General features: G+C 35.3%; 2 protein-coding genes across 2 annotated transcripts; one reads left to right on the forward strand and one right to left on the reverse strand.

Annotated features, from left to right (window-relative positions):
• Positions 1-853: 853 nt before the first annotated feature.
• Positions 854-24,813, reverse strand: LOC125683032 (uncharacterized). The gene is made up of 2 exons (XM_048923732.2): positions 24,693-24,813; positions 854-2,590 (listed from the first exon to the last, which is right to left on the reverse strand). The coding sequence occupies exons 1-2, from the start codon at positions 24,780-24,782 to the stop codon at positions 1,625-1,627; spliced, it is 1,056 nt and encodes a 351-aa protein (XP_048779689.2). The 5' UTR covers positions 24,783-24,813; the 3' UTR covers positions 854-1,624.
• Positions 7,354-10,670, forward strand: LOC125665867 (uncharacterized). The gene is made up of 2 exons (XM_048898776.2): positions 7,354-8,089; positions 8,729-10,670. Exon 2 carries the CDS (start codon positions 9,191-9,193, stop codon positions 10,172-10,174), a length of 984 nt encoding a protein of 327 aa, XP_048754733.1. The 5' UTR covers positions 7,354-8,089; positions 8,729-9,190; the 3' UTR covers positions 10,175-10,670.
• Positions 24,814-25,242: the final 429 nt, after the last annotated feature.

Below are 25,242 nucleotides of genomic sequence, written 5' to 3' on the forward strand. Positions count from 1 at the left end.
CATCTTCAGTATCATGTGAAAAATGTGTATCTTGCAAACAATAAATATTACACTCTAAAGCTCTTAGGTAGTTAAATACGTCCTTGCGTTTCGCAATATCACCTAAACCTTGGCAATTTACTGAAATAATTCTAACCATTCAGATTACAAAAGGGAAAAAATAAATAAATAAACTTACTGAGACTAAAGTGATACCAACTGGAACCCATGGAACCATGTTGAAGTTCGTTGACAGAGAAATGGGGATAGAGATAGAAAAGAGAAAGAAGTAGAAATACATATATGTATAATACAGTTAAATTAAGATTATCAGTTGTCAATAAAAACAAAATCTAACTGAAAAATCAAGCTGTGAGACGTGAGAGTCACTTTGTTTGGATGGCAGATGTCCAAAATCATTTTTCGTTATGACACCGGAAGTACAATAAATCAACACTAAAGTCTAAATCGATAGCGGATGGAATTTTTATTCCCGGATTTTTTTCACTTTGAAGTCAATGTCATCGAGTATATCGAACTTCACTCGCTTTCCTTTTACGTTACCATAAACAGAGCCATTAAAGTACCAAGCAGATGTTATGCTCTCATGGTCTATAAGGCGAACAATCAATTCTCTGTTCTCCTTGGTGACGTCGTCCCCAAGACGAACATTACCCGGCGAGTCCTTCACAGCAGATCTGCATCGCATTATGTTCGCCTTTTTGTCGTTGTTTCTCATCTTCATTAGGATGGGTCTTGGTGCGTTTGGTCTGGATCCTGGAATGCGGTGCACCGCCTCAATGTCTCGATGGTCAACTTCCACACCCCCCTTCTTTTTCAATGTAGATTTTACTACCTCTACGATGTTTTCTCCTTTTGTTTCTGGGATGCCATATATTTTGATGTTATTTTTTCGACTGTACTGTTCATTGTAATTCGATTTCACTGTGGAAAATGTCGCTAAATCACGGACTTCATTCATTTCTTTTTGTAGATCCCTGTTATTTTTATTTGCCTCACAAATTTTTTCCCGTAGGGTTTCGTTTTCCATCGTTAGTTTATCAACGTCCGTTGTAAGCCTGTCTATTTTTTGTTTTAACTGTGTTTCACGTTTTTCTGCCTCTTTCTCACAACTTTTAAGGAGACCTGTTACAATATTTGTTACCATGGATTCAAGATCACATGTTTTCACTGTTTTTTGTAAGTTTTCTTTAATTTCCCGTAAGTCAGACCTAATGGCTGCCAACGTTTGATCACTTGATCCAGCAGTATCATCACTTTTCTCGGACAATGTTTTATTTTTCTCCGATCCTTTTCTGGTATTTGCCATAATAACGCACCTGAATTTAAAAGTTCGACAAAGGAGACGCTCAACAACAAAAACATTTTTTTAAGGCGCTCTACTACACTGATGTAAATCGTAAATAGTACTCACGAATCTCAGAAATTGGAATAATCCTGTATTCAAAGTACGGTTGCAAGTTTTTCTCGATGTAAAGACTCCTTTTAGATGTTAGAATGTTTGTTTCTCACTTACTTAGAAGTACACTGCCATAATATTCACTATTTAGTCGTAAATTTCCAAACTTTGTGCTCACGAAAAAACGACCTCCTACCTATCGAGCGCCATCTTGATTTTCCCCGCTTATATAAATTCAATCATGTTTGTTCTATTCACAATTTCCCGGCACAAATACCCTAGGTAAAACCATGGATTTCCATTTCCTGTCGGAGTATATAACTGAAGTTCAATCTTTGGTTTAAGTGCTTTTCTACCCTGATTTGAATACATTGCAAAAAGCACCTGCTGATCAGAATTCATCAGGTGCTGATCTAGGAAATATAACAATGCTTTATGATACAATTCTTCGAATTTGATGAAAATATTTTTGGTACCTATAAACATCCCACCACCTACCCACACTATGTTATGTCGAAATATCTCATGTGGATTAATTTTCATATGTCGACGAAATATTAGATTAACTGATATCCGTCCTGGATCTTGATCATCCGGGATTTTTAATTCGAAAAACTGTTCGCTTCCGACTAAATCTCGAAAGTATCCAACGTCCAACCACGCGTAGTACGGTGTGTTGTATATATTCTTCCGCGCTGCATCCGCTACGACTGTAAATTTTGCATGCTGTGCTGCAGCATACAATGCATTGACAGTGTTGGGATGGTGTGCTGGATACCCAGGCTGTTTATATACTCCCTGTATCCTGTCCACCAGCCCGAAGGGCCAAAACGACTTCCTTTCCCCATAGAAAATTTCTGTTTGGTAATTCAATTTTCCTTCAGATCGCAGTTTCTTCATCAAATCTCCGAATTCTTTACTATCTGTGTAAACTACAAGAGGATTCATTAAATACTGGAAACTTTTCGTCCAGGAAAAATATGTATTTTTGGTGTATAGACCACTTGACCCCTTTCTGAAGGTTCCGATGTTCCAGTAAGCTGTCACAATCGTTAGGTTTGATGACGATATTTTTTCCTCATAAATCCCATTGCCGCTAGTTCCAGAAAATAACCACGAAAGAAAATTTTTCAGGCTTACACCATTTGGATGGGTTGATGTTATACGCAGATATGCTGGTTTGTTCCATGCCTGAAAGAAAATCATAAGAGTTTAGAAGATATTCGAAAGAAAGAAACTGAGAGTATTGCATATCGGTACCAAGTCCACATTTGTATCAGTTTCGGATTCCGATGTTTCGTTGTTCACACCGTTGACACATGTAGTTTTTATCAGGGATGAAATAGTCTTATTCATAATTCTATAATTTATAATTCAATTAATAAACATGTAGCATATATCGTAAATGTCACATAGCAAGTTTGATAAACTAACAAAAATTCGGAACTCCGTCATAGATCGAGCGACGCACAATGTACCGTTTGCTTAGTTTCGATGCAGATCAAAAAAGCATCAAATCAAATCTGGGTCACCGTTTTTGCTAAAGCAATCGTGCGTGTGCGACACCAAACAACACACCAATATTACATTCATATCTGCATTTTGATTAGATCGGTAAAGTTGGCTACTAGTAACTGGCTACTTAAAAAGAGAAAAGTTGGTTACTATTAGCCAACTACTTGAACCAGGAAACGTTAGTTACTAGTAGCCAGCTACATGTACTAAAAGTAAGGAAAGTTAGCTACTCGTAGCCAGCTACTACAAAATATAAAAGTTATAATTACTGATAGCCAGCTACCAGATAAAGGTTAATGAGTTTGAAAATTATTATCTATCAGACTTATTTATAAAGAGGACGAGGAGTCGTATGAAATTCCATGCTCAATTATCCCCAATTACATAACGTTGCAATGCAAAATACGAATAAACTTTTTCAACTGAGTGTTTACTTTAAAAATAATAGATTGAATTCAGATCTTCATTCATTTGATATACCATCCATTTTGAGATATCTGCTACTTTTACAATTTGATTCGAGTTACCTTGAAATTTCAACATTTGTGTGAATACCGTAAAGAACTTTGTGTCTGTATTAGGTATCTGACGAATTTACGACTATACATAAGGCAAGAAGTGATAGAGAGTGTTTTGATACGGCACGAATTCTCAGATATCGCTCTTAAGGAAATCAACTACTAGTAGCCAACTTTTCTCTTTTTAAGTAGCCAGTTACTAATAGCTGGTTACTAGTAGCCAACTATACCGATCTTTTTAATTACCCTGTTCGTATACTCCTCACTATCAAATGTTCGAAAGCTGATTTCCAATACCTGTGATTTCAAATGTTAAATTAATGAAGTGATTATTCATAGAATTTTTAAATCGAGGCAGGCTAATGACAAACAAGTTGATGATTCAGAAGTTTCAACAGTCTCGTTTAAAGTCAGCATTTCGCAAATTCTAAGGTCGTTACATGTACACCAATCTAGTTTGCCAATACAACCTATCATTGGATCAAATGCTGTCTGACGTATTTCATGTCGTTCATGGCACGCTGATTTTGACTATGGATAATTCCATTTACCTGATCAAAATATAGGGCTCACGGCGGGTGTGTCCGGTCGACAGGAGATGCTTACTCCTCCTAGGCACCTGATCCCACCTCTGGTGTGTCCAGGGGTCCGTGTTTGCCCAACTCTCTATTTTGTATTGCTTATAGGAGTTATGAGATTGATCACTGTTCGCTATCTTCACCTTTCATTTACACAATCAGCGACCGAGTTTTATCGACTGCCTCTTTTCATATGTCCTACTTTTACAACCTTTTCATGATCCCGATCCCAATGAATATAAAAACGTTATAATTAATTAATTTCAGACCTGCCGATCAAACAGTACGGAATTGGAACTTGGTCTGTTGTTTGCCACTCTGAAATTACAGAACGAATCCTCGCAAGCACAACGGGGAAAAGTCTATAAAAAATCATTGGGACAAATTGACAGACAGAGGGACGGATGGACATATATTGAGAAGAAACCTATAATCCCCTTCGGTTTTACAAACCGGTAGGGGAATGATAAAAATACATGATTGTATTATTATTTGCATGGGGGTTTGCTGTAATTGTTTCTTGTTTGAAAGAGAGAGTTACATACTGAATAATATACATAAATGTGATGACCCCATATCAAGCTATTCTTTGATATTAAGACACGTCTTTAGATTATTAAAAACATTCCTAAACGAATTAAAGACAGGTTAAATTCATTAACTAGATATACATTAATCCAATTAAATTAGAAATAGGCCAATTTTGTAATTGAAATAGACCCATCTCTAACGGAATTTAACCCCCCTTTTTAAATCATTTATAGATTGGCTAATTGAAGATAGTGTCAAATGTTTGAGAAATTTGAGTTTAGAAAAATTTCATGTTTTGTAATATTTAAACTTATTTGTGATTAATCAGACCCATCCTCAAATAATTGGACATAACTATAAGAAATTAAAGATAAATTTAGTTACATATATGATAGCTTCAGTCATATAATCAATTAATTTGGTTATATCAAGAGAAGTAAATACGTGAAAGGTGAAGATAACGAACAGTGATCTCATAACTCCTACAAGCAATACAAAATAGAGAGTTGGGCAAACACGGTCCCCTGGACACAACAGAAGTGGGATCAGGTGCCTAGGAAGAGTAAGCATCCCCTGTCGACCGGTCACACCCACCGTGAGCCCTATATCCTGATCAGGTAAACGGATGTTATTCGTAGTCAAAATCAGTGTGCCAAGAACGGCTTAACAATCGGTATGAAACACGTGAGACAGCATTTGACCCAATGAAAGGTTGTATTGACGAACTAGATCGTTATAACGACCATAACGTCCAATTCAATTGCAGACAAGTTCAAAAATGAAAAATCAAAAACGGGGTTCATTGATTTTAAGTAGATATAATTTAATTAAACCTTCAAATCTTTATAGATATGTTACAATGTATTAACAAATATCTTTAATTTGACTACACGTATAAGATAGGTTAAATTATTGGACCTGAGGGTCAGCAAGGGTTAGTGCCCGCATTCCAAAAAAAAATCTGAAAAAGGAAAGAGAAAAAGAAAGAGTAGTAGAAGGAATATATCCCACTTGTAAAATGCGAAACGAAATATAACGAAAGGAAATCAATTCGAAACGATACAGAATAAATCGAAACGCATTCAGGGCCGTAAATTAACCTTCAATTTGGAGGAGGCAGGAAATTAGGCGGGGGTCTGGGGCCGCCCAGGCCCCCAGACGCTGAGCACATTTTGTGCACACTGAACACGTTTCGTGCAAAATCCTTGATTCTAGGGCCTTCTAAGATGTTACTTGACTAACTCATTCTAAAAGAAAGATTTGGAATGCTTTTTAAGGGAGGTATCATGTTCTTAGTTATTGGAAACAACATATTAATTCTAATGAACTTTAAATTTTAATTTTTTTTTTTTTTTTGGCTCAAAAGTTGGAGGAGGCAGCTGCCTCCTCCGCCTCCATGTAATTTACGGCCCTGCGCATTATTTAAACAAACTCTTAAATAATAACAGTATTGATTCTAAGAATATTGCATGACAATACATAGTTCCTTACCAGTTGCAAAAATTGTTGGACTGCAACAATATTCGAAGTTCATTATGTAGGTTATGGTAAAGGGTAAAATTGGGAATGGTTGGAAATCAACTACTATTCAGGTATAAAGACTAGACCAGAACAAAAGACAAATTTATAATTAGGTTTAGGTCTCTAACCAAGTCAATGAACTGTGAAATGTAGGTGATCATGAATAATTTAGTTACATTGTTGTATTACTAAACTAGAAGTTTTAATGAGTGTACTCTTTTCTACAGAAATAAGAAACTTGGAAGGGCCTCCGTGGCATAGTGGTTAGAGCATCGTGCTCAAAATCACACGGCCTCTCACCTCTGGTCGGGGCGAGTTCGAATCCGTTCGCGCCGGTAAGTGAGAAAGTTTCCCAGTTTACTTTCGGAAGGTCGGTGGTCTCTTCCCAAGTAAATTGTATTTAGGTTCTCTCTTCTCTTCCACCAATAAAAATCCCGTGGGGATCCGGGTTAGAATAGGTCCACAGTACCCTCTTGCTTGTCGTAAGAGGCGACTAAATGGAGTGGTCCTTCGGATGAGACCGCAAAAACCGATGTCCCGTGTCGCAGCAGGTGTGGCACGATAAAGATCCCTCCCTGCTCAATGACCATAAGCGCCGAGCATAGGCCTAAAGAACCAGAGCCACGAATAGCCAAAATTGGCCCTTATTCTCGGGAATATCTATTTTTTAAATATGTTATCCTTTTTCCGATATTTCAATTTTTTTTGTTTTTTGTTATTGACGTTCAAAGTACCCATTGTTTTGGCCAGATTGTTATTGACGTCGCAATTTTGCAACTAACGTCACAATTTTACAACGTTTCATGTACTTTTACGTGAAAATTCTCTAGGTATAAAAGTGAAACAAAAACACTTCAGTGCAATTTAATTATAATATTGTACATATTTAATTCTATCTATGTTAATTCTATATTAAAACACACACCTATATAGTATACTCGTACATCGCTTTCTCCTCCCTCTGTTTGTCTCCTTCCCTCTCTTTATATTTTTTTAAATTTTTAATTATATGCAACTATTCAACAGTTTTAAAGTAATATTAATTCAGTACCTCTTTACTTAGCTTTGTTATTTAAGTATGACATGAAGATAAACCCAATCCCAATATTTTAAGATCTATTGACCTATGTATGTGCGTTTCAATATTACATGTAGTTTATGTTGCACTTCTTTTAACAATCTTTTATAAGTTTGCGGATTTTTATTTTTATTATTTGTTTGGGGGGTGTTATTATTATCCCGCATGTACATGTAAACACGCCGAAAACAGTAATAGCCAGGCTTCGGACTTTATAATTATATGCGGGTGTTTTTTATAGGTAGTCGGGTTCGAATATCATTTGTATTGGTCACGTGGTGAAGGCATATAAATAGGCGAACATGTGTTTGTGCGGCATTCTAAGCACGCTCGCTAGTTCTACGTACAGGTAAATTTTATACACTACAAAAACTCTATGGCTGAAAGTGACCATTGCATGGAAACTCCGGGAGAAGAATTTGGTTTATCTAATGAAGAGGCCGTTTCTTTATTCAGTTCTTCACTGAACAAAGCTTTAGAAAGGCAGAGCAATGTTATTGTGAGCACTATAACGGGCCTTACAGAAAAGTTGACAAAAAGCAACGCGGGGAAAAACGTGCCGCACGTGGAGGAACCAACAGTTTCAGTTAACGGGTCACCAGGATTCGAATTCAAACACGAGGGACACAAGATTCAGTTTAACTTTAATCAAGCAAGATATTCCAAGTTGTCAGAGCTAGGAAAGTTGATTCAGGAGTGTGATTTTCAGAAAGCAGCAGACATCGTAAAAGAGGAACAAGCAGCAATACTTCAAAGAAACAAGATTTTAAAGATTGCAGACCGGCACGGATGGGATACCGTGAGTGAATACCTTGACGACCCCTTAGCGGACGACACCGAAGATGCTACTAAGCTTCGTTACGCTGTTAGTCGTGCTGCTAGGAAACGCTCCTATCGAAGCAAGCCCTACGACAAACGGAGAGGCAATTTCGCGCCAAATGACTTTTTTGTTCTACGTGGCGAGAGTTAAAAACTATCTGTATTCTTATTGAGAGTTTACACAGTTATCTATCAGGGAAACTTGTGAAAGTATATACAGATAATCAAAATGTTGTACTGATTGCATGTAAAGGAAGTATGAATTTTGAGCTGCATCAGCTCGCTTTGGAAATGTTTGGATTGTGTGTAACACATTCAGTAAAATTGGAAGTGGAATGGATTCCTAGAAATATGAACTCGTTAGCAGATGAGTTAAGCAAAATTTACGATTTTGATGACTGGGGTGTTTCAGACAGGATTTTTGAATTTTTGGATAAAACGTGGGGAAAGTTTACATGTGATTTATTTGCAGACAGTAAAAACAAAAAATGCAAAAAATTCTTTTCAAAATTTTGGACACCCGACACTTCTGGAGTTGATGCTTTTGCGCAAAATTGGTCAGATGAAAACTGTTGGATAGTACCTCCACCCGTGTTGATTTGTCGAGTACTTACGCACTTGCAGATATGTAAAGCTTTTGGTACACTAATTATTCCAAAATGGAAATCTTCAATGTTTTGGCCTCTGATTTGGAATGCAAAGCAAAACAATTTTCATTATTTTGTAAAAGGATTTATTGAGTATAATAATCCAAAAAAATTTTTCAAAGCTGGATCAGATATAAACAGTATTTTTGCGGCATATAAGTTTGCTAGTAATGTTCTAGTGCTGAGAGTTGATTTTAGATAGATCATATGGATGATCAACAAGGTTCCATGAACCACATGGCATATCTTGCATGGCACCATGTGCATAATGAATTCTAGAGCAGTATTTTGAGCACCATGTGCATATACCTTATGAGCTACATATGAAATTGTAAACAAAGCACCATGTGCGTTTTCTTGTGTATACTAAGAGAATTTTGAATTGAACGAAGTGGGATTTTGTGAGCTAAATATGAATTAGAGATAAGGCACCATGTGCGTTTTCAGAAAATCAAATGTAATTGAATGGGGCATGCATGAACTATATCTTAAGTCTCAAGGTGGAAAGTTGTGGGACAACTTTGCATTGATAAAATCTGTCTTTTTTATAGGTACACAATAACATTCTGTCGGAAATCCAGGAAATGAAAAAAGACAGCAGGTTTGCATCGGCAGCATCACACATTCATTACATTCTACGGAAAGGAAAGAGCGACAACTCTAATAGAAAATACGACACTTATTTCCAAAAATTTAAAGGCTGGTGTTCGGCTCACGATGTTTCCTATTTACCCGCAGCAGTGAGTACTGTGGCAGTATTTCTAAGCGGTCTTGTACAGCAATCGGTTTCCGAATCTGTGTTATCAACATATTTCTACAGTATCAAGTGGTATCATGATTGCAATATGTGCTCTAACCCGTGTGATCAAAAAATTCTCCATATGCTCATGGAAGGAGGAAAACGAATTCTTTCGAAACCGATTCAGAAGAAGGATCCAATAACGCCTGAAATTTTAGAGCAGATTATAAGCAAATACGGCAATGATAGTTGTAAAAATGACTTGTCTAATGTGAGAGTTTGTACAATGGTATTGTTGGGTTTTGCGGGATTTTTCAGATTTAACGAACTTTCAAATTTACGTGTTAGAAATATATCTTTTCATGCATTATTTATGTCTGTTCATCTTGAAAGTAGCAAGACAGACGTATATAGACGAGGTAATGATGTTTTAATTGCAAGCACAGGTAAATCAACCTGTCCTGTTTTTTGGTTAAAGCACTATTTACAACTTGCAGGTATTACTGAAAAACCTGACGATTTCATCTTTCGATCTATACGTTTTTACAAGTCATCAAAACGTTATAAGCTTTGTGAGATTAACAAACCCATTTCTTATACTAGAGCACGAGAAATACTACTTAGTGCTTTATCGTCCATTGGTTTGAATTCAAAGTTGTTTGGTTTACACAGTCTACGAAGTGGCGGCGCTACTTCAGCGGCTTCAAGCGGCGTAAGTGACAGGTTGTTAAAAATTCATGGTCGATGGAAATCGGATTTTTCAAGGGACAACTACATTAAAGATTGTGTGCAAAAGCAACTTCATGTTACCAAAAATTTGAACATATGAAAGGTTTATATATTGTTCACTTTTGTTTATATAATTAATAACAAATGTGTTACTTCCGCCATTAGATTTTTCTCTCTTTGTTTTTCTAAGTGCTAGCGAGCTGCCATCCTACTTATACTATATAGTTTCTTGTTTTTTGGTAATTAGCATCTAATTAATTTATATTCGGACGAACAAAGTGAGGGAGAATATAATTATAATTATATGCGGGTGTTTTTTATAGGTAGTCGGGTTCGAATATCATTTGTATTGGTCACGTGGTGAAGGCATATAAATAGGCGAACATGTGTTTGTGCGGCATTCTAAGCACGCTCGCTAGTTCTACGTACAGGTAAATTTTACAATATTTCTATGGCGGATAGTAACCATTTATCAGATGACATTAATCTGTGTATATATTGATGTGTATTAACATGAGTAGTTTTGTTTGCGATATATTTCTTAAGGACATTACGAGTGATGAATAAAGTGCTAGCGAGCTGCCATCCTACTTATACTATATAGTTTCTTGTTTTTTGGTAATTAGCATCTAATTAATTTATATTCGGACGAACAAAGTGAGGGAGAATATAAGCGGCGTTATTTCAGACACACGTTGCTACATTTACAACTTTGGACAGTGAGTAAACATTTTAATCCTATGTTTCACACTTTTATTTGTGTTTTGCTATATAGGGAGTTACGTTTATGATGTGTGTGTGGGGGGGGGGGGGGGGGGGTGTAGGGAAACTGTTACAAAAGTAGTCGTACATGTACAGAATAACACATGAACATTTAGTTTAGCCATATGGGGATAATTCATTTTACATTAGGCTAAGAAAATGTTCACGTGAACTCATCATCAGGTAAAATATGTTCCATTTATCTAATTTCATTAGTTTCCTATCCGGATCATTTATTACAATAATATATAGACCCGTGTGTGTTTCAAAATGCCTTAATTATTATCATTAACTCCATAACATATGTGAAACGAAGTCATTAATTAAAAAATCTTATTCTGATACTGCTACATTTAATAGAACCAAATTCCCTCCTTGCATATATTTGGTTAGTGTGCAAACAAAATTAAGCGGATGTTATTTTCACTTAAATAGAAACAAGAATTTTATCAATCAAGGGGTTAACCCCATGGTGAATTAACACATCTGTAGTTTGGCATCCACCATAAAATTTGCTTATTTTAACACTTTCACATTTCTTACTGTCATTAGGTTTAGTTCTTATCTTACATAAAATGCATGAGGGAAACCTTTCTCCGTTATCAGACACTTCCTCCATGTTACAAACACTCAAACTAAATTAAGCAGGACAGTGGTTTAATAATGTGTTCAGTTCTTCCTTCTATAATGCTTAGTAATATTTTACTTAATTATGTAGGATAATATATTAAAAAAATAAATACATGAACTTTTATTTCAGGAATGAGTGTCATTCATATGTTCACCTCTATTTTAATCAGTATTCATGATATCTTCTTCTTTTTTCCATTAGTCTTTTTTATTTTGTTATAAGATTTGTGATTTTGAATATTTGCTGGTGAGACTGAATTTTCAATGAAAAATATAATTGAAACAATGAAATATACACTATTTTCGTTAACATTCTTTTTACATTTTTTTTTTTTTTTCATTTTCGAATTATTCATTATTATTATCCCTTTTTATTAACTGCCTTGTATTTTTGCTAATTAGATCAAATGTAATTCTGTTTGTCAATGAATTTCATTTAAAAGCAAAACAAGATCCATACTGCTAGATGTATTTTTCGTATTCATATTTGTATGTATTTTTATATATTGATTTCTGACAGATGAAATATGCAATGGACCGGAATAGCTGTGTGTCGAAATATAAAGGTACCCGATGACGTATGTCCAAATCGGTCGACACGTAAACAACCGAACGAATGTTGTAGATAGATCAGAGACTTGTAGCCTACATGCTACAGTCTATCCTTTGTATTGTTATGTGGACGCCTAATTTTTGTCTAGTACCCATATATTGTACTATAACTTTAGAAATCATTAAACAATACGGGGTAGGCCAATATATCTTCGCATCTAAGTAGCCTATCGAGTTGGGCACCCCTCGGCTCTCCAAGAGCGTGTTTGATTACAACAAAACTGGATTCGGTTTTTGAATCTGGTTTCGTAAACCAACTGCTTGTAATCAAACGCTCAAACCGAAACTGGATTTTAGCAAGATGGCTGTCAGTAATGTAGAATGCTATCCATGGCTTGAGTTTTTGTTTGAGGATGAAGGAATTGACCTTTATACGTATTATTCCCAACCTGTTGTAAATTTCTTTCGATAGCCGGACTGATTTGGGTACGGAACGACCTGTGATTTATTTCTTCTTTTTATTGAATGTTAACCCTAGCTAACGTGTAAATGCGTTTCCATAACCAGTACACATGTATTTACAGGGAACGTCTAGGCCATGTGCGTCTTGTTTTGGTTTTCCGTCTGTTTGGTAATTATATAGGTAAAACTGTCCCAAAATAGCATTCTGTTGTTGACATTTGCACGTACGCAAACTATCTAACAATCTATAAGGATTAACAAATAACAAAACTTCAATAATGAAATGACAAAACTAACGGAACTTTATCGGCCGCCATCTTGAAACCAAAAAATCCAGCCTCAGAGCAGGATTCGCGGTTTCTCGAATCTGGTTCCGGTTTTGCAGAAACAAACGACACGGTTTACGAATCCGGTTTCAGTTTGCTTGTAATCAAACGCGCTCTAAGTCTTTTTATGTACTGCGCACAGGCACTTGTTTCTGTAAATGACTTATGACCTCTGTATACTAATAACAACACAAGGTACCTAGCTTCAAATGACACAGAATGGCACCCCCTGAGAATGTCGGCCTTTTGAGCCTCCAGGGAATATGCGATGCTAATGTATTTACTACCGTTGTATTGTACAATCATTCAACTTAAAAACCATGTATGACATGACTGCATTCATTGCCTCTTATCGCCGAAAACTGCAACAAAATATGGATTTTCCGTTTTATACCACGAAGAGCTATGTACTGATACCGCACAGAATACGTGGGCGATTTTGACTGGCTAGCACGCTCTTCTAAAATTACGTTTGGAATTCTTTAGAGTTATTTATAGAAAGATAGAGCATCAGAGATGAATTAAAAATAACAGGCAAAAGGATGATTTTAATGGTGACCATTAACCACAATTGATCTTATTTTATATAATTTAGTTACTAACATTAGGGGGGAAATGCTACAAAAAATAAAGGGGGGTTGTGTTATAGTGTTCGTCAATGCTGTCTCAATTTTCCCCCTCAGGCTGGGAGGGGTCATTCTTTGCTCCAGGGCTTCAATTCATAACTTTCAAGCTTACATGCATTAATATCTTCTCATTCGCTACTACATAGTACTATCAAAAATAGTGGAGGGGCCATTCTCGCAATATATCTTCATTTGCATGCATGAATATAATAGTTAATGTTAAGGGTTGGCCAGTCGCCTCCGAAAAACATTGATATGTCCCTGCAGCGTTCTTGGTACTTATGGTGGGTTTCATAAAACTTCAATGTAACAACAGGTACTTGCCACATCAATACATACCACAAAGTCAATAACAGTACATCACTAAAAAAAAACTTTCCTTGCTCTATTTTGCATACTTCCAAATAATCTTTTATCTGTATTTTCTCTGACTTTCCATAGATCTGCATGAAACATGCAATTGGCAGAAATATTTCTCATACTAGTTAACGAAGTTGTATTTACAGTAAGTCATAATTTCATTATTATCTTCATCAGAAATGATTCCGACACGAAAATATTTTTAAATCTCCACTCGGGAGGTCTTAGCTTCTATCTTCTGATGACATGTAAAATCCCGAAACGTACGAACAGCTTTGGTTTTTTTTTGAGTAACTAAAAATAGCGTACAGCGTCTTCAATTCAAAATTTTTATTTTGTTAACAAAGCAATATGTTCAAGATTTTTTGGTAATAAACATCGTATCAATTTATTGTGATAATAAAACAATGAGACTTACAACGAATATACAATTTTCATTCTGTGCGGTATCAGTACATAGCACTTCGTGGTATAAAACGGAAAATTCATGTTTTGTTGCAGTTTTCGGCGATGAGAGGCAATGAATGCAGTCATGTCATACATGGTTTTTAAGTTGAATGATTGTACAATACAACGGTAGTAAATACATTTACATAGCATATTCCCTGGAAGCTCAAAACGCCGACATTCTCAGGGGTGTCATTTGAAGCTAGTTACCTTGTGTTGTTATTAGGATTTCTAATAGACGTCATAGCTAACGTATTGGTACGAGTTGACCTGGGTACGAGTGGGTCAGGGTACGACTTGACTAGAAATCGTTATTAGTATACAGAGGTCATAAGTCATTTACAGAAACAAGTGCCTGTGGTACTGCGACAGCGATTTCAACATGCTTATCAGTGCCAAGAAAACTGAATGCACGGAGATGAAACATGTGAAGCCAGATATTTATTAAATTCAACGGCCTTCAGATAATTAAAATATATATAGTGTGATAACATATAAAGAAAATGTGTGGAAGTAAAGGCGCGGCGAAGACGATGGGTGGATCTCGACTGTATCTGGAGTGGATTGGAGGACTTAGCTTCGTAATTGCTTGATCAAATAACTAAAACTGTTAACTAGTGCAAGGTTTTTGTAACTATCCCTAACATGGTTACATGTATTTTCAAGTTCAAAAATTGAGCATATAATCTATTTGAAATTTTGGGGACAAAACCGATTGATGTCCGTAACCCGTTTCCGAAGATGGCGCGGATCTGGTTTTATTTCAATAATATTGTTTGAAATAATCATATTTTATTAACTTTGAATAATTACTGGTTTCGTAAAAAGACAATGGAACAATCTCCAACGATAAAAATATTACGATTTGTATTTTAAACCTATAGTTTGGAAAAGTATTCGGATTTCGTGCATGGAATGTGAAATTCCGATTATTTGCAGAACATAAAAAGTAAAAATTCACTTATCCCCCAGGCGTCGATCCAAAAAAAAAAAACAAAAAAAAAAACCTCTTAACTTCTATGCAGGATGTAATATATTAATTTACAATTCATTAATATTTATTGGATCGAGGCCTGGGGGTTATACAAATTTTTGGAGCATATTGTTGGATATTATCAACTTTTACAAAAATAATACAACTGTTATGGGTTATGCATGTTATAATTTCTATATGCGTGAATTTTCGCGGAAAAATACACTGGATTTATAAACAAGAAGGTCTAAGCTATTTTATATCATGATGGAATTTTGGAATGAAGATACTTTATTTTACTCAAAATTACAGGGCCATATTTGGGTATTCATGGCTCTTGTTCTTTTGCAGCCCTTCACCGGCAGTGGTGACGTCTCCATATGAGTGAAATATTCTCGAGAAAGACGTAAAATCAATCAATCAATCCACCAATAAAAACTGGGAGCCACCATATAACTGAAAAAATGTTGAGTGTGGCGAAAAAAATCAATCAAACAAAGAAACTTGGGTGTAAACTTTAAACTTGAAGATTTTATCAATTTTGTAGAGGGGGAATTAAAAATGTACCAATCATCAAATGAATGCCTGAAAGAACAACTAAAAAGTCTGAAAAACCCCGAATAATTCACACTATTTTTCGAAGTCCAAGGACCTTAACTCAGCAAAAAATCACAAAATTCAAAGAAGATGGGTGACTTTCCCACAGAAGAACAAATATCAAAGTCAAAATTGAAACTCTCCAGAAAAAGAAAAAATGTGCATGCTAGTTAAAACAATCAATCCATAGTTTCCAAAAATGCGTTTTTGATGTGCCCATTTCAAAGGAACGTTGAAAAAAAAAATCCTCTTTATAATCGCGTATACAAGAAAAACGCACAAAATAACAGTAAAATTGACTTTTCACATGGAGTGGGCCAATTCTCCATTGTGAACTGAATAAAATATGTTAGTATATGTTCAGGTGTAATATGTTTTGTAAATAAAAGTATGGAGACTTGACTCACTGTATGAAAAATACTTACTTCTTGTCTATAACTTTTGTCGTATTATCAAGAAAATTCCTATGACGGTGACTTTAGATAGCTTGAATTTCGAAAAGTAATCATGGGATGGATAGCCGAGGTGGTATAGCGGCAGTCTCATTGAAGTTTTGCACAGGCCCAGATTGCATATCTGTGGTGCAAATACCAGTTTTTCCTACCAATTTTTTTTCTCAAGAATTATTAGACTTCCCATAATTATTTGTCTCTGGCATTTTATGCTAAGTTTTACTCATAGCATGCAGTCTTAATGACGATCTCAAGTAATTCATTCCAACATGCAGCTAGTGAATAAATGTAAACAAGTATGGGGCTTCCTGTGAAGTATGGATGTTGTTTATGTAAACGACACGTTAAAGGAAGGTTAAAGAAAACAATTTCAACTCATGACAATTGCCGAATATGCAACCAGTGCAGACTGCCTAAAAGGCACAATGAACAGTACAAAAACAAGTCGCGTGAATGTTTCTGTCCTATTTGTATTTTGGGGAAATCTAACAGCAAATGTAAAACCGGTCTCAGAGCTGTACCAAAAAAGGCGGGAACTGATTCCTTTATTGTATTCGGTATATTAGTACCGGTAGGTTGTAAATGCAGTTCAAATCATTTGTTGAGGAAAAACTGAATCCAAATCAAAGCATTAATAATGAGGTTTTTCATTCACATCAGTTAATATGTCAATGGAAATGCAGAAAACGTACTGTTGGATTTTTCGAACATATATGCAAGTGTCATTTGGTACCTTAGGTACTCCGGGCATCAGTGTAATTATGTGTGTGTTATAAACCTATTAATGTCTGAGATACATGATGCTGCCTGTGAAACCAATCCTGATGATGATTTTGATTATATATTCTTCTTTGAAGTATGATTTAAATATTTGTTTTTAATTCTAAATACTTTGGACAGCGTATTAGTACGGTACTGTATCTATTGTAAATACGGGTACCATCAATGCAGATTTTGTACCATGTTAGGACAAAGCAATGTTCGAAATATGAAAATATGACACATGTAATATTGTCCATATATTTCCAGATATGTAAAAGTATGAGCGGGGCCAAATTTATTTGCGAATGTCAGCTAATGAGGAAATCCCAAGCTTAAACTCAAAAAAGTTTTTACCCACTTCTCATTTTCTTAATTCCTAGTGCAGTAGGGGGTCTAGTAAAATAACAAATATTGGCCATTGCCGGTAAAGAGAAGGGGCTGGCTGCCCCCCCCCCTCTCTCTCTCTCTCTCTCTCTCTCTCTCTCTCTCTCTCTCTGCCTTAAATGACTTCCCGATTTCACAAATCTGCAAAAAAAAAAAAAAAAAAAAAAAAAAATCTGACCAGTAAATCAATCAGTTTAAGGATTCATGCGCAATTCAGGGTAAATATTCTACTCTGACACACCCCCTGACTACAGACAGCTGATCAGCACGGGCTAAGTGTGTCAAAGTCTGGACAATGAACTGTCAACCCTCACAGGAATACAAGTTTTGTTTCATGGATTATGATGATAAAGAGATTAACTGTTACGTCCTTTTTTCACAAGTGTACACGTACATGTACATCTACGGTCCTTTGCAAACATTGCAAGTAAATAGCCGTCCGCATTCGATGCGTTTTTGTGGCGAGCATACACGTACTTGTCACGTGCACACGTAACAGTCGTATTTGAGTTAGATGAATTTTATGCCTTTTGCTTATTCCATTCTATCAATAGGTAATATATATTTCTGCGTTTATTGTATAATGTTGACATGTTTACTGCAACTATATGTACACGTATCTTCCAGATTATCCAAAACTTTTAGAATGCTTTACTAATGTGAGCTATTTTTAATGAAATTATGAGCACCTCATAATTATATGGTGTTTTGTATAATGTGATTACCCTATACACGACTATCAGAGAGGTTATCTGCAAAGGCAAATTGGAAACACTGTTGTGAAATGAAGCGTAGAAATACCATGCAAACCCCAATACCAGAGGCGGATCCAGGAATTGCGGTTACAGGGGGAGCCACTTTATGAGGCAGGGGGTCTGGGGGTCACCTTTAAGTGGGGGCCCAGGGGGCGAAGCCCCCGGAAGGTCCTGGATTTTTACAGATTTTATAGGGTTTGAAATATGACTCATATTTAGTCATTTGTACTATTTTCTATCATCTTTATAAGGTGAAATTAATAAAATGTCGCAAATTTAAAAGGGTTTTAGAAAAAATTAAGTTATCACAACAAAGTAATTCAAGAAATCAAAAGATTTTGTCATTTATTTCTCCGAGAGTGTGAGGAATTGTTGCTTCTTATATCGTTTAGTACAAGATACCACGATTTACCTTAAAGAAGGTGTTGCACGTCTCATGTTAATTTCCCTAAAGGTATTGCATGAACAATCGAAAAAATTAAGCTATTCAAATATATGATAAAACCAATTGGAACGTATCTCTTGATTCAATAATTTTTGAAAATAAGTTTAAAAGACGTGTATTGACAAAATTAGCCAAAATATTTCGAGTTTAAATCAAGCAATAAGCGATTTATATGATTTTTAGCGTTAAAATGGAGGGGTATCCCCGAATTTCAGAAAAACTGCCTCCGTGAAACAAAATAAATTTAACATGAACATGTTCTTCGAGTTTTCCTCTAAAAAAAAAAACTGTCGCTTTGAAATTTTGTTTCCGAGATAATTTTTTTGTTGTAAATTTTAAAAAATCGAAACGACTTTACCGGTATTATCTTCAACTTCACCTGTACGTTAATTTTCCTTAGTAATGTATGGTCTACCGCGTGGTCCATTGGGTAAGGTAGTCGACTTTTATATGTAAAGATGTTTTCTATTTTTAAAACGACCGGGTTCGACTCCCTCACGAACACATTTTTTTTTCATATTACGTTTTCCATGTAGATTTTTTTCCTAATTGAAACACGCTTCTAGTTTTTATAAATGTTTCATGATAAATATGTTTATTACCCCGTGCCGAGATTGAAATAAGCTTCCAACCTGGACATTGTTTGGTTTGTGAATAAGACTCTCAACAAACACGTCGAATACAGCATGTAATACCTGTGTTTTAATAGCCAAGGTTGATAACGAGAACTTGTATGTCTTTCTGAATGAAAGTTGTTAACAAAGGTATGGTGCCCTTTACGAAAAACTGTTGTGAACTATGCAAAGCTTCGGAAGAAAAACTTTAAGGTCAAACAAGGTAAATAACCGTTAAACAGTTTGAGTTTATATGTATTCCAGTAGCAAATTGCTATATTGAATCAATTTTTACAGGTGCGTGTACTTCGAATAATGTTGAAGTTTATTAATGCGTATTAAATTCCCATATTTTGTTTTGTGGTCAGAGTCATGTACAGTTGCCAGTTGTTGGTTGTAGAAAATAATACACACGAGTATAAGAGCTTCTGGACTGTAGTAGTATAGAATATTAAATATTTGATACACTCGTAACATGTAACCGTATACATTGTATCTGATACTTAGAAGGGGGGGGGAGAAAATTTAATTTTCACGATTTCAAAAATTATCTTTAGACTACATATATAATGCATTGACACATAAAATGTTTAGGATTGTCCCTAGTTCTGGGGAATCCTTCAGGTATTTGACAAATACGCAATAAGTATAAATATGAATGAAGGTCAGTTCTACCTTACGAGTGCTGGCACAGAGCTTCGATTAGGGAAAATTCCCGCTTCGGTGCAACACCCTCGTTGAAAATATTAGGGGGAGGGCGCGCGCCGGCTGCGCCTCCCCCCCCCCCCCCCCCCTTGAATCCGCCACTGAATACATATACATTGTACCAAGAAAATATCCATCTAATAATGTGGTTATACTATATCTAAGAATTCATGTCAGCTTAAACTAGAAGCGAACGCCCTAACACTCGGCTACCGTGATCCGTTTATGAGAATGGCATCGATCATAGAATACAATTCAAAATGAGTTAAAGCTGACATGAATTAATAAATATAGTATAATTCTATATGTCCGCCATATTTCTCTGCTAATCCGCCATATTAGTTGGAATTTCTATTGTAAAATGTATCGGGGTTCGCATGGTATATAAGGGGACGAGCTTTGCTACGCTTCACTTCACATCAGTGTCTTCGATTTACCTGTGCGGGTAGCTTCGACAGGTAACACGTACATCTCCGATACTAATTTATAGGACATCAAGAAGAAATGAAATCACGTTTTGGAACACCACGCAGTGCTCAAAATTATAATAAACATATCGTACAGTAGTAAATCATTCTAAATATATATATTTGGATAAATATATATAGAATGCCTTTTCTTTACGTGAACGTTCGTACATTTGCAGTAAATATGTCAAAACTATACAAAAATGCGGAGAAATATTTCATCTTTTATCTATTGATAAAATGGAATAAGCAAAGAGTATACAATCTATACCATTCACAATTACTTCAAGTAAAAGGCAAAGACATAAATACTACTGTACTTATAAAAATGGCATGTATGCTCGCCATGAAAACGCATCGAATGCGGACGACTATTTACCTGGGCCTACTCGTAATATCTGTAAAGGACCACAGATGTACGTGTACACTTGTCGAAAATACTCTAAGTAGTAGTAAAACTCCCTTTATTTGCATAATCCATGAAACAAAACGATAAACTCCATTTGCATTCCAACAGTAAACAACATTGTCCATTGTACAGAGTGCGACACACTTATAGCCCGTGCCGATCAGCTATCTTCAATCAGGGGAAGTATCAGAGTATAATATTTACCCTGTATTGTGCATGAATCCTTATACCATATGATTTACCGGTCAGAGTATTGCAGATTTATAAATCAGGAAATCATTTAGGTACATAAATTTGCATATACAACACTGTACGAGTGTATGGGATGAGAGAGAGAGAGAGAGGGGGGGGGGGTAACGAGAGAGATAACGACAAGAGAGAGAGAGAGAGAACCGATGATCTTGTAATAATCGTGCTCTTATTAAGACAAATGACACCGTTAATTCAATAAAAAGAGAACAGTACTAGTAACTCAATATTGCTCTCATTAATTGATAATACAGATTTATTTGATTCATTTAAAGCACGCATTAATTAAAAATTAAACATATTTTTAAATAATGTCATTTTCAATTACTTCATTTTATGCTAATTTGGCGCTCAATAGATCTTATATATCTATGCCATTTTGCGTTATTACATTCTGCGTCTAACTCGACACAAATTGTACTAATGCAAAATGTAATAATCGAGTTTATCATATTATGCGTCGTTATCAAACATCAAGGGGAGAGGACAAGAGTGTCTGTCACCCACCTTTAATAACAATATCCATTTTTTGTTAGTTTGTAATGCAAATAAAAGATACATTGAGTGACAACCCCTCCCCCACTTACCCCAGCTTGAAAGTTCTGATATAATAGTAGAAGACACACACCACCACCAATTAAGAAAATGAAGATATGAGGCACTCATAGTAGAGGACTCTAACCACCCCATCCGACCCCCAACGATTGAAGAAAATGAAGTGTAGGGGAAATTATTGAGGTAGTCAAAGTAAAAGACTCTTTAACCCTTCACCCCCACATTAGGACTTTGAACATCGGACAAAACATCTTGGTTTGTTTGGGTGTTTTGTTTTATTTTATTGCTGTTTTCGTTCATCTTTTTTAATTATTATTTTGAATGGCAAGAAATTTTGAAGAAAACAATTTTCCATTTTTTCCCCTGTTGTACCCCCCCCCCCCCCCCCCCCCCCCCCCCCATGAAAAATGACGATACATGTCTGGTTATTACATGTATATTTTGTTTTGCAACACATTCATGTATACTAATTGTATGGTGCATGTAGAATTGCACCCTTTACCAAGTTTTCCTTCATTTACACAGTGTAAGGAATAGTAAACCAAAATCACAAAACAAAATGCATAAAGACCAACATATTTTCAAGCGTAGGAACTTCATTCATGAATACATAAATACATGAATACATAAATACGTGTTTGCCCAACTATCTATTTTGTATTGCTTGTAGGAGTTATGAGATTGATCACTGTTCGTTATCTTCACCTTGCATTCAGAAAAATCGCATGCATGCATTGCAGGACTATAGCATTTGTGTGTTTTAACGTTTCTGTAACATGCCATAATGATTACTTTGAGGCTTGAGTGTAATTTATTCATAAATATTTTCATTTCGTAGATCTGGCTCAATGGCCATACCGCTGTACGTAGAAATTTCAAATTCAAATGTATTCGATAAGATGTTAGTATGCATAAATCAGTAAAATTCGTGTTGAGCTTTTATTTGATATGATACAATGTCAATATAATGTAATGCATTAGTAGGATATGCAGAAGGCAAGAGTATAAACATTTTCTTTTTTCATTATCAGTATCAATATCTATATGATCACGAAAAAACATTATATAATTTATACCCGGATTCATATACCGATTTAGATATCAATAGAAACAAAGCTGCATAGTTTTGGAGAGGGGTTTCTAATGAGTCTGATGAAATTAAAAGAAGGAACCCAACATTTGCATTCAAACTAGATAAACTTCAACATGAATTCATTTCTGCTCTGACTGAAAGCATGATTCTAAATTCGGGAACGAATCTTGCATACAAAATAATTAATAGGGGAACACATAAATTCGAACTCCTTTGGAATTTAATGAAATGTAGATATGCACCTTTCTTTCAACACGAATTGATATGTTGTTTCAGGCACGAAAACAGGGGGGTGGGGTGGGCAGGAAGGTTGGTCTGCTTTCCCCACTTTTTTTGACAATTTTCTTTTTTCCCGTTATTCTAACATACAAAGTCAGTATTTTCTACATGCACAGTTCAAACTAATATTTTTTTTTTTAAAATTTGTAATGAATTCAATTATAAGCATCAACTCCTGTAAGTTTCCAATATATTGTCAATCACAAATTTTTAAATAGCTGGAAATTTTTAATGCTTGAAAGCTTACATTTATATAAGTGATCAATTTTCTTTCCTTCTGTGAAATGGTATATTATAAATCGAAGTAGGACGCTCTCTCTCTCTCTCTCTCTCTCTCTCTCAATGAATATGGACATACAGAGACCGTAAATAATTATGTGGTTCCAAAAGAGACAACAAAACTATATTTTCGTTTATAAATTTCCTTTCATATGCGTCTTTGTGTAATGAACTGTTTATTGTGGACTGCAAATGTAATACACGCATTTGCACACAGATGTATATTTTCGATCATTATTCCCTTATTTGTATATCCAAGTTTGTATACGATCATCGAGAAATTTTTAATTGTGCACGCAATATATCCAATCAGATATTAGATTCCCCATTTCTATAAACTGCAAAACCTCGACCAGACAAGCATTCAATACAGGAAAAGTTTTCGACTCTGACATCTCCCCTGATTGAAGACGCACTGTTTGGCACGGGTGAAGTGTGTCGTAGTCTGTATAATGGAATGAGAACGTGTTGTAAAGTTCTAACGAGATACAAATGGAGTTTATCATTTTGTTTCGTGGATTTATCAGAATAAAGAGAATCTAATATTTTCGGTAAGTGCACATCTCCGATACCTGTTGAATAGACGCCCGTATTTGATACTTTTTTTGGCGATTATACCTTGTTATGCATATGGCATGCACCTTTATTTTGCAAGAATTGATATAAATAATATATTTTATCCTCTTTGCCTATTCCATTCTATCAGTATGTAATTGGCAAATGATTTATCCGCATTTATTTTATTAGAAAATGCAAATACTTGCATGCACTTACAAGTATGCAATAAAAGCTTTTTTTTTTTTTTTTTTGCATTTTTGTCTAACTTATCTAAACTTCCAGAATGTTGCATTAGTATACAATCAATATTTTGTAATTTTGAGCAAAGCATAATGTTTTATAATGTTATTTTATTTGTTTCTCATTCCCTATATATTACTATCGGAGATGTGCACTGGTCCAGTCCAACTAGAAAATCACTCAGGTGTGACAATCACATTTGGGGTATATACAGGTAGAGTAAATTAGGCTACCTGAAAGAGATATGGCGGATAAGATGAGAAAGGTGTACGTATTTATTAATTCATGTCAGCTTTAACTAACGTGATGATAAAATTAACTTTTCCTTTGCTCTATAGAACAGGAAACTTACTTCCGATAACTTATATGTTAAATATACTGGTACGTTAAGTGACACGAGAACGCAAGTTCTTAAAATAACTTTAAATAGCAGATATTTAGAGAGTTTCTATTAAAGACATTTGAAAGAATAATACTGTTACAAAACAACAACAAAGCCAAAAAACGAACTTATGTGGATAATGAATATGACAACGTCCACTACTTAAAATATTTTAATTTGATCATACGTTTTCTCTCAATACACGAAAAATGCCAACATATCATATTACTATACTACAAAATCTGTATAACTTACTGACGAGTTACTCCAAATAGATAGCACCAAAAGAAATAACATGAAAGCAAAGAAAAATAAAGGAACACTTCCCTCCTTCCATTTTGTCATGATGATAATATGAGCATGCGCGTAATGACACATGTATTTTTAAAAGTAGAACACATTTACACGTCGATAAAAATTAGATCATATGTACCGATTTGTACTAGGCTCAAGTTTTAAGTAAGGACTGTAATACGGGAACCACTGGTGTGTTTCTAACAGAAACGTGATATTTTAGGTTGAAATATATAATGTGTTTTAAAGCGGATTTTAAAATCAATTTCCTCTTCTTCCGGTTATGTATATGTCTCCATCCGGAGCATAGTAGTACATGGGAAAAGGGATAAAATCTCGTTGTGAAGGGCTCTTGAATATCAAGTCTCTATTTATCACCCTGTTAAAACAATCATAGATAGTTTCAGTGGAGCGATCAGAGGGGATTCGGTGTTATTACGGGACGCCAGAAGGCCCTGTTATTTGATACGGTACTGTGTTTCTGCGGGACTGTTCTATACAATTTAATTCA

This window comes from Ostrea edulis, chromosome 6 (assembly GCF_947568905.1).
Source record: "Ostrea edulis chromosome 6, xbOstEdul1.1, whole genome shotgun sequence".
NCBI lineage: Eukaryota > Metazoa > Mollusca > Bivalvia > Ostreida > Ostreidae > Ostrea > Ostrea edulis.